Genomic DNA, 13,575 nt, shown 5'->3' on the forward strand with positions numbered 1-13,575 from the left:
ATATTTTCTACTAAGCTATATGGTATTGTTTTAAATGATTTGGAATTTTTAAATGATTTGGAATTTTAAGACCCCTTGAAGTTGTCATTTTTATATATATATATATACACTATCGTTCAAAAGTTTGGGGTCACTTAGAAATGTCCTTGTTTCTTAAAGAAAAGCAAATTTTTTTGTCCATTAAAATAACATCAAATTGATCAGACATACAGAAGCATTCAGAAGCATTCAAATTATCTGTCGACGACCTTCAAACAGCATATACGCAGTGACGTTATTGCCAAAATGAACGCAGTAAGAGAGTGCAGCACACGATTGGGTCTCTGTAACYCAATTGAACTTAGTATGCTAGCTAGATAACTGCGTTTTACCTTGCCGTTTTTGCAACCATTTGTTTAWGTTAGCTAGTTAAGTTAACAAGTCAACATTGTTAATGTTGTAAATGACTATTGTAGCTGGAAATGGCTGGTTTTTAATGCAATATCTACATAGGCGTACAGAGGCCCATTATCAACGTTGTGTTAGCTAATCCAAGTTTATCATTTTAAAAGGCTAATTGATCATTAGAAAACCCTTTTGCAATTATGTTAGCACAGCTGAAAACTATTGTTCTGATTAAAGAAGCAAAAAATGGCCTTCTTTAGACTAGTTGAGTATCTGGAGCATAAGCATTTGTGAGTTCGATTACAGGCTCAAAATGGCCAGAAACAAAGAACTTTCTTCTGAAACTCGTCAGTCTATTCTTGTTCTGAGAAGTTAAGGCTATTCTATTCGAGAAATTGCCAAGACACTGGAGATCTCGTACAACGCTGTGTACTACTCCCTTCACAGAACAGAGCAGACTGGCTCTAATCAGAATACAAATAGGAGTTTGAGGACTTGGTGCACAACTGAGCAAGAGGACAAGTACATTAGAGTGTCTAGTTTGAGAAACAGATGCCTCACAAGTCCTCAACTGGCAGCTTCATTAAATAGTACCCGCAAAACACTAGTCTCAACGTCAACAGCGAAGAGGCGACCCCGGGATGCTGGCCTTCTAGGCAGAGTTCCTCTGTCTAGTGTCTGTGTTTTTTGCCCATCTTCATCTTTTCTTTTTATTGGCCAGTCTGAGATATGGCTTTTTCTTTGCAACTCTGCCTGTTGTATTCGGCGCAAATGACAAATAAAAATTGATTTGATTTGCTGAGGACGTGTTGGCTGCTTTTCCTTCACTCAACTGTCCAACTGATCCCAAACCATCTCAATTGGTCAGGCGATTGAGGAGGCCAGGCCATCTGATGCAGCACTCCATCACTCTCCTTCTTGGTCAAATAGCCCTTACACAGCCTGGAGGTGTGTTGGGTCATTGTCCTGTTGAAAAATCGCAAGGCACTACAGAGGGTAGTGCGTACGGCCCAGTACATCACTGGGGCCAAGCTTCCTGCCATCCAGGACCTCTATACCAGGCGGTGTCAGAGGAAGGCCCTAGTCATAGACTGCTCTCTCTGCTACCGCAAGGCAAGCGATACCGCAGCGCCAAGTCTGGCTCCAAAGGCTTCTTACACGGCTTCTTCCCCCAAGCCATAAGATTCCTGAACAGCTAATCAATTGGCTTCCCAGACTATTRGCATTGCCGCSCCCCTCCTCCCTCTTTTACAGTGCTGCTACTCTCTGTTTATTATCTATGCATAGTTACTTTAACTCTACTTACAATTACCTCAACTAACCGGTGCCCCCGCACATTGACTTTATACCGGTACCCTCTGTATTTAGCCTCACTACTGTTATTTTGCTGCTGCTCTTTAATTATTTGTTACTTTTATTTTTTACATATCTATTTTTCTTAAAATCGCATTGTTGGTTTGTAAGTAAGCACTTCACTGTAAGGTTGTATTTGGCGCATGTGACAAATAAAATTTGATTTGATTTTAATCACACAGTCTCCTCTGAACAGTTGATGTTGAGATGTGTCTGTTACTTGAACTCTGAGAAGCGTTTATTTGGGCTGCAAATTCTGAGGCTGGTAACTGAAATCATCCTTTGCAGCAGAGGTATCTCTGGGTCTTCCTTTCCTGTGGTGTTCCTCATGAGAGCCAGTTTCATCATAGTGCTTGATGGTTTTTGCGACTACACTTGATGAAACTTTAAAAGTTCTTGAAATTTTCTGCATTGACTGAACTTCATGTCTTAAAGTAATGATGGGACTGCCATTTCTCTTTGCTTATTTGAGCTGTTCTTGCCATAATATGGTCTTGGTCTTTTACCAAATAGGGCTATCTTGTGTCAACACAACTGATTAGCTCAAACGCATTAAGAAGTAAAGAAATTCCAGAAATTAACTTTTAACAAGGCACACCAGTTAATTGAAATGCATTCCAGGTGACTACTTCATGAAGCTAATTGAGAGAATGCCAAGTGTGCAAAGCTGTCATCAAGGCAAAGGGTGGCTACTTTGAATAATCTCAAATACAACATACATTTTCATTTGTTTAACACTTTTTTGGTTACTACATGATTCCATATGTATTATTTAATAGATTTGATGTCTTCACTATTATTTTACAATGTAGAAAACAGTAAAAATAAAGAAAAATCCTTGAATGAGTTGGTGTGTCCAAACTTTTGACTGGTACTGTACGTGTTCGTGACAGTCTCATCTTTACACATCGGGGTGTAGTCCAAACTGTTRGGARGRTACAGACAGAAGTTGGCAGATCGGCTGTACCGACTTCAGATAAGTCCCAAGTCGCTTTTCCCATTCTTTTAGACAATTGTCCATTCTTCCTTGTTTCCACCGCCATAAGATTTAAGTTCACCATCCGCTTCCGCCATCTTCCTGCCGTCCARCCACCTCCCATAGTCCCCTACTCCGGAAACCGTCATCCTCCCTCCCCATGGGCAGTGCCAATGAGGCCATCTCCATTTTGAAGTAGTCAATGTTCTTCTTCCACTACTTCTATGAGTTGGTTAACAATCTGAAAGGGTGCCTACTGCCACCAGAAGTGTGTTGTTTGAACAGATATAAAGCCAAGGTTGGCGATTTGCTGCTACCTGCAGTTATGAAATGTTTTCTCATGAGGATAATTCACTGGCTGACCCCTCCTGATGACCTGGATTGAATTATGTGATCCTTCAATAACACAAAGATAGTCCCACCCAGTTGACTATTTCAAAATGGTGAAAGTGCTCACTGGCACTGCCCTGCTCAAACATGCATTTGGGCACTAAAATRCCTCTATCGCTGTTGTACAACCCTTTTCATCTGTGTTGTCAGCTATTTCATCCCTTTCCAGCAAGTGTGTATACAACACCCTTTCCTCTCTACTCTTTTATTTGTTTTCTCTTCCCACTCCCCTATGCCTACTGAAGAGTGCTACGGTACACCATCGGGGACAAATTACCTGAGAGGTGATCAGTAATGCATACTAGTGCCTTGGCCTGTCGGCTCGGCTAGCCTACTGTTTACCTGGCTGGAAAATCAGATTGACATGAGACTTAAAAGCCAAAACCAGAGGCAAGTTAACTAATACTGTTCATACTAAAACTTTAAATGTTTAAATGTTAGGATGTTTATTAAATGTTACAAAGATACATTCTCACAAATGATCATTGAAAAAAATTAAAGCAGAGGCTATAACCTAGTTATTATAATAATTAAGTGATAAGTGACACATACATTTGATGCACATTAAAATGTTTAAAAACATAGTGAAAGGTAGGCCTACACTGTTTAAAGGTGGCAGACAGGTTTGTGAATAAACAGTAAATCTTTAACATTACCATCTATAAATGGGGTTTAGACTCTGCATAAAGTAGTATGGTGAATATAATTACCATTGATAGAGTTGAGAATTTACACATTTTATTTGGTGAAATGAAAATATGAAACCAATGCCAAAATCTAAAACAAAATTAGTAGTAGTTGTAGTAGYCATAGTATCATCAAATGAAATCAAATGTTATTGGTCACATAGACATACTTAGCAGATGAAACAGTAGCAGTAGTAGGAGGAGGATTAGATGGAAGAGGAGAAGTAGTAGTGGTGGTGATAGATTAAGTACTGGTAGAAGTAGTATCACTAAATAAACATTACCATTTCAGTTAAATTGGTTAAGCTCAATAATTTGATTATGCTGAGATAGGGACAACATGCTAGAATTCAGCATGCACATGAGACTATCAATGGAAACATAAACCTGTTACATGCATATAAAGACTATGGCAGAAAAGAGAACATCCCTGCTCCTTGTTCACCTGTCACTTGATTCCTCCCATCCCAGATTAGAAACTGTGCTTTACAAAAACACTATTTCCTTGCTCCCCTATCTCAAAATGAGGTGGAATGTTCTGGACCACTGACAACCGGGTAAGTAATGTAACAATAATGTACTTGGCTGCCATGGTGACAGCAAAAATACGCAAAAATTAAAGCACGCCAGGTGCACCCCCTGAATATCTTTTTCCTCATTCCCCTCTATTCACTCCATGACCCTCTTATGGTCCTTTGCCTTCCTCTTTGTCATGGGCTCTCTCTCACATCCATGTCTTCCATATCACCTTCAATCTTTTCATAAACCTCTGTTTGATTCAGTCCATAGCTCATCGTACTCTGCCCCTCTGTTTAGCTCTCCTTTCCTCTTTTGGCCACAATCTAGTCAGCTCTTTGTAACCGTCACCATAACAACCACAAATGTTCTGACAGATTTGCTGGTACTGCATTGAGAGGGTAAGAGAGAGGCAGAGAAAGAGGCAGAGACAGAGGCAGAGAGAGAAAGAAAGAGGCAGAGATAGAGAGGCAGAGAGAAAGAAAGAGGCAGAGAGAGAGAGGCAGAGAGACAGAGAGGCAGAGAGAGAGAGAGGCAGAGAGAGAAAGAGGCAGTGAGAGAGAGAGGAGAGCTATCCACCCACAACCTTGCAACAATACATGTACGCTATGTTCTTCAATCATCTGAGACTCTTGACTTCTGATCTCCATTCCTCCCCCTGCCTATCATACAGTGGCATCCTGTTCCTGTTGTGTTCTATAATGGCACACCCATGCCTAAGCCCTTCGAAAAAAGAAATACTCAGGTTCAGTATTATATCAACAAACAAATTTGGTCAGTTGAGTATAGCAATGATCCAACATCATAAAAATTTACTTTTAACATTACAAGAGTGGTAATCCTTCAAATACCTATGTCTCAAAGTCACTTGGAGCACATACAAGGCTCATAATGCATTAGTATACATTACCATCTAGTGTTGAATTTTTTATTCTTCCATTTTAACAAAGAGTTCAAATTCACTCTGTATCATCTATGTAAACATCTTAAATGCCTTGCATTTATTTGCATTCTTCAAAGACACATCAGTTAGTGTTTTTTAGCTAGGTGAGTTGAGTATACATTTTGTTCCAATCTTTTGATTTCCAATGGAGTGGAATCTGGTCAATGCGATACAAATCTATAAAGCTCTCTCCTGCTAGACTGGGCTTTTCCAGTGTCATCTTGGTCCMTGTGGCTGGTAGCCTGGTACTCTTATGTCCAGAGTTCTGTTGGAGCCATGCCCTCCATGCTGCCCAGTGGGGGGAGCAGATTCTCCTCAGACAGGAAGTTGAGGGGGAAGTGGACCAGTAGCCCCCTGACGGCCTCCAGCTCCTCTTTAGCCTGCTGGGGGTATGTGTCACACAGGCGTTCCAGGCCTGAATGCTCCTTCAGCTCCCTCATGTTGTGGACAGAGTTGCACGGGAGGCAGCGGAAGACCTGTTCCGGGTAAAGGGAAGGAACAGTCCATGGGAAAGGTGAGCAGCAGAGATGACAGGGAGAAGGGAAAGAGAGAGTGGATGTAATTGAGGATGCACATAAAAGAGAACAAAAATAGCTTTTAGTTCTATTCATACCTTGTCATAAATCTTAGCATTCAGTTTTGCCGTCGTGTTCCACCCCACAAAGAAGAACTGGTCACTGATCGGGTCATCGATGTCGATCTGGGGTTCAGAATCGGCTCCTAAAAGCACCCTGGGAAGCACATGCACATAGTTGTAAGTCAGTTACTGCCAAGCAGCTATGTTAACTGCACATTCAAACTGTTGCTAGTGACAGTTCATAATACAGTATCTGAGTAGAGGTTGGTGCAAAAATTCATATTGAAAAAAAAAAAAAAAAAGAAGAGAGAATTCCTTCATASAGAGAATGATGACTACGCCTGCGCAAAATTGTCATCTGAGATGGTTCCCTTGGAAACTAGAGGATATACTTGGTAGCTGCTGATTTGAAATGAATAGCTCTGCTGGCATAATAGGCTGCAGACAAGCTCTGTGAGAAGTATGCATATTCTGTCTAGGATCTTTAGGGACAGTTTCAGTGCATCACAAATGCCAACAATTGCTAATCAATAGATCCATCCACTAGCAGTGGAGTCAGCGTTATTAGTATGTCAGTGTAGGGACCCTGGTTACGACCTCCCTCGKTAATATAAGGACGGCTATGTGAGAGTGGTTCATCTCGTGAGAAACCTTTCATGTCCAAACACCCCCAGGTTCAACACAGACACACTACATGACCAAAAGTATGTAGACACATGCTTGTTGAACATCTCATTCCAAAATCATGGCCAATAAAATGGATTTGGTCCCCCCTTTTCTGCTATAACAGCCTCCACTTTTCTGGGAAGGCTTTCCACTAGATGTTGGAGCATTGCTGTGGAGACTTGCTTCCATTCAGCCACAAGAGCATTAGTGAAGTCGGGCACTGATGTTGGGCGATTAGGCCTGGCTCGCAGTCGGCGTTCCAATTCATCCCAAAGGTGTTCGATGGGGTTGAGGTCAGGGTTCTGTGCAGGCCAGTCAAGTTCTTCCACACCGATCTCGACAAACCATTTCTGTATGGACTTCGCTTTGTGCACGGGGGCATTGTCATGATGAAACAGGAAAGGGCCTTCCAAACTATTGCCACAAAATTGGAAGCACAGAATCATCTAGAATGTCATTGTATGCTGTAGCGTTAAGATTTCCCTTCACTGGAACTAAGGGGCCCAAACCATGAAAAACCGRCCCAGAACATTATTCCTCCTCCACCATACGTTACAGTTGGCACTATGCACTGGGGCAGGTAGCGTTCTCCTGGCATCCACCAAACTCAGCTTAGTCCGTCGGTCTGCCAGATGGTGAAGGGTGTTTCATCCCTCCAGAGAACACGTTTCCACTGTTGCAGAGTCTGAGCCAATGTTGCTCCTAGACATTGCCACTTCACAATAACAGCACTTAGAGTTGACCGGGGCAGCTCTAGCAGGGTAGAAATTTGAGGAACTGTTGGAAAGCTGGCATTCTATGACGGTGCCACGTTGAAAGTCYCTGAGCTCTTCAGTAAGGCTATAACGAGTGCGCTGAGAGTCGGGAAGCAAGTTCAGGGAGTGAGTGTTTTAATAAATAAAAGAACCACGAAACACGGAACACAAACAACGCATCGACATGAAAACAGAGTCAATAACACCTGAGGAAAGAACCAAGGGGAGTGACAGATATAGGGAAGATAATCAAGGAGGTGATGGAGTCCAGTTGAGTGTCATGAGGCGCAGGTGAGCGAGACGATGGTGACAGTTGTGCGGGATAATCAGCAGCCTGATGACCTAGAGGCCGGAGAGGGAGTATACGTAACAAAGGCCATTCTACTGCCAATGTTTGTCTGTGAAGATCACATTGCTGTGTGCTTGATTTTATACACCTGTCAGCAACGAGTGTGGCTGAAATAAACACATCCACAAATTTGAAGGGGTGTCCACATACTTTTGTATATATAGTGTATATCATTCCCATACCACTCAACCTCAGTAAACCTCTCTATCAGTGAACTAATTTAATGTAAAATCACAGACAGTGCAGAAGTGTATGGACTCTTTTGCTGAGTCCTAACCTGAAACACTCTTTGCGCAGGGCCAGAGTGAGGGGTCCAGCCTGGTACTCCTCTCCCCCCATAATGGAGGGGATCCTCTCCTCATCCTCCACCAGCACAGCCAGCTCACTGTCCCGGCTTCCCAGCATACTGCGGTCATTGATGTTAGCTGAGCCTGGATGGAGAGAGCACAGAGAGAGTGGAGGGAATAGAAACCGGAGAGGAGAGAAAAAGAGAGACAGAGCCAGAGACAGAAAGAGAGAGCAAAGAGGAGCGTGTTGTGACACTAATATCAGTGACGATGGCCATAGATGCTGCAGCAACTTACTTACAACAAAATCAAAAAACATTGTTCATAAAACTTTTCTGTGTCTCAAGGACTCATCCTTATCTAGCTGACAGAAGCATCATAATTACTGTACCCTACCCAGTCCCAGTGTAATCCTAATAATATCATAGCATGGAGCCATGCAAGCGCAAGAGTTTCAATGGGTTGTACCTAAAGGTGGGTTCAGTGGGTTGTACCTACATTACACAGTGTGGAGTGCATGTTTTTATATAACGATTCCAATACAATCTACCTCGGGAAAAAATGCATTCATCTTCAATGAGGGTGGTGCCTTTTAAGTTCCCCTTCCCTCCCTCCCCTAAAGTCCAGTGTGTTTTTATAGCTGAATATTTTATTAGCTCTGCATATCATTCACCTTGTGATTATTATGCAGAGACAGTAATTAGCAGCCTGTGATTGATCCCAGTGATGAGTCACAGTCACAAGCTGTGTCGGAAATGGAACCCTATTGCCTATAGTACACTACTTTTGGCCAGAGCAAAGGTAGTGTACTACAGTATATAGGGAATAGGGGGCCATTTTGGAAACAGCCACAGTGATGCCCCATCCTGTCTCATCTGTAAGTGTGGCTGTGATGACAGTGACTCACCGATGATGTAGCGGCGGTCATCAGCTATGAGGGTCTTACTGTGTACGTAGATGAGCTCTGTGACCAGGGACTGTGAGAGCTGGGAGTGTGTGCGCAGGCCACACAGGGTGATGTACTCGCTCCACTGGTCCTCAACTGGGGGTAGGGAGACACTGGTTGGCTGACACACTGGCATAGAGCTAAAGCCAATGAATAAATGAACGCTAACGAAACAGGACCACAATTTAAACATGAGAAGACAGATGGGCGTTATAGGAAAAGAGGAGGAAATGATTAAGTATGGGGAGAATGGAGAACAATACTATAGATAATATAGATAGTAAAGTTAGATACCTAGTATGAGCCTTCAGTTAGCAGAAGGGTAAGCCAAACACAGGAGAGAAAGAAAAGCAGAAATATTATCAGAGATGAGATAGACAGACAGACAGTAATTCCAGATATTAGGTTGAATTGGAAATAAGGAAACAAAACTCACGTTCTCTCAGTCTCATCAGTATGGAGTACTCTCCACGGCACATGGTCCTGTCGTGAAAAATACATATTACTTACATCATCAAATCGACAACAATCTTTAAAGTTGTTTTCTTAAAACACAAATCACTACACAAAATGTATGTTTAAAAATTATGCAGTATGATACTGTAAGTGATGGTGTGCTACTTTTTACTGTGTGTGTGTGTGTGTGTGTGTGTAGGCCCATAAGGGAGGGTTCTGACCTGTAGGTGAAGTGTAATATGGCCTGGATGGCTTTCCCACCCCCCTCGCTGATGTCTCCTTCAAACCCAGGAAGCAGGGGCACCACCACAAACACCCTGTACTTCTTCTGCTCACTGAGGAAGAGCAATAGAGTTAGGGAATGGGGTAGAAGAGGAGGGGGTTATATATCATTTAATTCAACATTGTTTTCAGGAAATATTCCAAGAGTATGGACATCCACTCTTGTGCTGCCACTCCATCAGGGCTGGGATAGTAGTGATCTTAATCATTATCGGCCCATTTCAAGGCTCCACGTCTGGCTAAGATTCTTGAATCCTGGGTAAATGTAAAATATATCCCCAAAAATGTATCAGTGAAATGTATTTTAAATGTAAACCAATCAGGGTTWAGACCTGGGCACAGCACTATTAAAGAAACAGCTTTAGTTGTTAATGATCTTGTCAATGCTTTTGACACTAAAATGAAATGTGCTACTTTGTTTGTGGACCTGTCAAAAGCTTTTGATACTGTTGCCTGAGCTCTGACGCCTGGTTCATGGTTTCATGATTATCTCAGTGAAAGAACTATGGCCATCGTGATACAATCCTAGTCAGAAATTCGGACACACCTACTAATTCCAGGGTTTTTCTTTATTTTTACTGTTTTCCACATTGTAGAATAATCAAAACTATGAAAAAAACACAGACGGAATCGTGTATTAAGCAAAAAAGTGTCAAACATTTTTTTAGATTTGAGATTCTTCAAAGCAGCCACCCTTTGCCTCGATGACAGCTTTGCACACTCTTGGCATTCTCTCAACCAGCTTCATAAGGTAGTCACCTGGAGTGCATTTCAATTAACCGGTGTGCCTTGTTAAAAATTAATTTGTGGAATGTCTTTACTTCTTAATGCGTTTGAGCTAATCAGTTGTGTTGTGACAAGGTAGGGGTGGTATACAGAAGATAGCCCTAATTGGTAAAAGACCAAGTTCATATTTTGCCAGAACTAGCTCAAATAGCAAAGAGAAACGACAGTCCATCATTACTTTAAGACATGAAGTTCAGTCAACCCATCCGCAGCACGCGCCCCACCCCCCTTATCCTACCTCATTTGCACACACTGTATATAGACTTTCTCTATTGTATTATTGACTGTATGTTTGTTTATTCCATGTGTAACTCTGTGTTGTTGTTTGTGTCGCACTGCTTTGCTTTATCTTGGCCAGGTCGCAGTTGTAAATGAGAACTTGTTCTCAACTAGCCTACCTGGTTAAATAAAGGTGAAATAAAAATAAAAATGACAAAAAATGCGGAAAATTGCAAGAACTTTAAAAAACAATTCAAGTGCAGTCGCAAAAACCATCAAGCGCTATGATGAAACTGGCTCTCATGAGGACCGCCACAGGAAAGGAAGACCCAGAGTTACCTCTGCTGCAGAGGATAAGTTCATTAAAGTTAACTGCACCTCAGATTGCAGCCCAAATAAATGCTTCACAGAGTTCAAGTAACAGACACATCTCAACATCAACTGTTCAGAGGAGACCATGTGAATCAGGCCTTCATGGTTGAACTGCTGCAAAGAAACCACTACTAAAGGACACCAATAAGAAGAAGAGACTTGCTTGGGCCAAGAAACACGAGCAATGGACTGGTGGAAATCTGTCCTTTGGTCTGATGAGTCCAAATTGGAGAATTTTGGTTCCAACCGCCGTGTTTTTGAGAGACACAGAGTAGGTGAACGGATGATCTCTGCATGTGTGATTTATTTAGAATTCAAGGCACACTTAACCAGCATGGCTACCACAGCATCCTGCACCGATACGCCATCCGATTTGGTTTGCGCTTAGTGGGACTATCACTTGTTTTTCAACAGGACAATGACCCAACACACACCTCCAGGTTGTTTAAGGGCTATTTGACCAAGAAGGAGATGGAGTGCTTCATCAGATTACCTGGTCTCCACAATCACCCGACCTCAACCCAATTGAGATGGTTTGGGATGAGTTGGACCGCAGAGTGAAGGAAAAGCAGCCAACAAGTGCTCAGCATATTTGGGAACTCCTTCAAGACTGTTGGAAAAACATTCCTCATGAAGCTGGTTGAGAGAATGCCAATAGTGTGCAAAGCTGTCATCAAGGCAAAGGGTGGCTATTTGAAGAATCTCACATATAAAATATAMTTTGATTTGTTGAACACTTTTTTGGTTACTACATGATTCCATGTGTGTTATTTCATAGTTTTGATGTTATTCTACAATGTAGAAAATTGTAAAAAATGAAGAAAAACCCTTGAATGAGTAGGTGTGTCCAAACTTTTGACTGGTACTGTACATAAAGGTGAACCACGGGTAGATTTTTTCTACATTTATATAAACCGCATTGGTCAATCTGTTAAATTGTAAACTTCATCTACAGTATATATACAGTGGGGAGAACAAGTATTTGATACACTGCCGATTTTGCAGGTTTTCCTACTTACAAAGCATGTAGAGGTCTGTAATGTTTATCATAGGTACACTTCAACTGTGAGAGACGGAATCTAAAACAAAAATCCAGAAAATCACATTGTATGATATTTAAGTAATTCATTTGCATTTTATTGCATGACATAAGTATTTGATACATCAGAAAAGCAGAACTTAATATTTGGTACAGAAACCTTTGTTTGCAATTACAGAGATCACACGTTTCCTGTAGTTCTTGACCAGTTTTGCACACACTGCAGCAGGGATTTTGGCCCACTCCTCCATACAGACCTTCTCCAGATCCTTCAGGTTTCGGGGCTGTCGCTGGGCAATACGGACTTTCAGCTCCCTCCAAAGATGTTCTATTGGGTTCAGGTCTGGAGACTGGCTAGGCCAACCCAGGACCTTGAGATGCTTCTTATGGAGCCACTCCTTAGTTGCCCTGGCTGTGTGTTTCGGGTCGTTGTCATGGTGGAAGACCCAGCCACGACCCATCTTCAATGCTCTTACTGAGGGAAGGAGGTTGTTGGCCAAGATCTCGCGATGCATGGCCCCATCCATCCTCCCCTCAATACGGTGCAGTCGTCCTGTCCCCTTTGCAGAAAAGCATCCCCAAAGAATGATGTTTCGACCTCCATGCTTCACGGTTGGGATGGTGTTCTTGGGGTTGTACTCATCCTTCTTCTTCCTCCAAACACGGCAAGTGGAGTTAGACCAAAAAGCTCTATTTTTGTCTCATCAGACCACATGACCTTCTCCCATTCCTCCTCTGGATCATCCAGATGGTCATTGGCAAACTTCAGACGGGCCTGGACATGCGCTGGCTTGAGCAGGGGGACCTTGCGTGCGCTGCAGGATTTTAATCCATGACGCGCGTAGTGTGTTACTAATAGTTTTCTTTGAGACTGTGGTCACAGCTCTCTTCAGGTCATTGACCAGGTCCTGCCGTGTAGTTCTGGGCTGATCCCTCACCTTCCTCATGATCATTGATGCCCCACGAGGTGAGATCTTGCATGGAGCCCCAGACCGAGGGTGATTGACCGTCATCTTGAACTTCTTCCATTTTCTAATAATTGCGCCAACAGTTGTTGCCTTCTCACAAGCTGCTTGCCTAATGTCCTGTAGCCCATCCCAGCCTTGTGCAGGTCTACAATTTTATCCCGGATGTCCTTCACAGCTCTCTGGTCTTGGCCATTGTGGAGAGTGGGAGTCTGTTTGATTGAGTGTGTGGACAGGTGTCTTTTATACAGGTAACGAGTTCAAACAGGTGCAGTTAATACAGGTAATGAGTGGAGAACAGGAGGGCTTCTTAAAGAAAAACGAACAGGTCTGTGAGAGCCCGAATTCTTACTGGTTGGTAGGTGATCAAATACTTATGTCATGCAATAAAATGCTAATTAATTACTTAAAAATCATACAATGTGATTTTCTGGATTTTTTTTAGATTCCGTCTCTCACAGTTGAAGTGTCACTATGATAAAAATTACAGACCTCTACATGCTTTGTAAGTAGGAAAACCTGCAAAAATCGGCAGTGTATCAAATACTTGTTCTCCCCACTTATATATATATATATATATATATTATATATATATATATAGTATATATATAATAGTTATATATATATT

The 13,575-nt window shown here is 42.2% G+C and overlaps 1 protein-coding gene across 3 annotated transcripts in view; it reads right to left on the reverse strand.

Annotated features, from left to right (window-relative positions):
- Positions 1–3,532: 3,532 nt before the first annotated feature.
- Positions 3,533–13,575, reverse strand: part of LOC111980817 (phospholipase D2) — a 30,799-nt gene continuing 20,756 nt past the window's right edge. For all 3 annotated transcript variants that reach the window (XM_024011821.2, XM_024011820.2, XM_024011819.2), the window contains exons 19-24: positions 9,506–9,619; positions 9,265–9,311; positions 8,790–8,924; positions 7,873–8,026; positions 5,862–5,979; positions 3,533–5,724 (exon numbers count right to left, since the gene is read on the reverse strand). In XM_024011821.2, coding sequence (XP_023867589.1) covers positions 5,500–5,724; positions 5,862–5,979; positions 7,873–8,026; positions 8,790–8,924; positions 9,265–9,311; positions 9,506–9,619 — 793 coding nt within the window. In that variant the 3' untranslated portion in view covers positions 3,533–5,499. The remainder of the gene's footprint in view (positions 5,725–5,861; positions 5,980–7,872; positions 8,027–8,789; positions 8,925–9,264; positions 9,312–9,505; positions 9,620–13,575) is intronic.

Source organism: Salvelinus sp. IW2-2015, linkage group LG20 (assembly GCF_002910315.2).
Source record: "Salvelinus sp. IW2-2015 linkage group LG20, ASM291031v2, whole genome shotgun sequence".
Lineage (NCBI taxonomy): Eukaryota > Metazoa > Chordata > Actinopteri > Salmoniformes > Salmonidae > Salvelinus > Salvelinus sp. IW2-2015.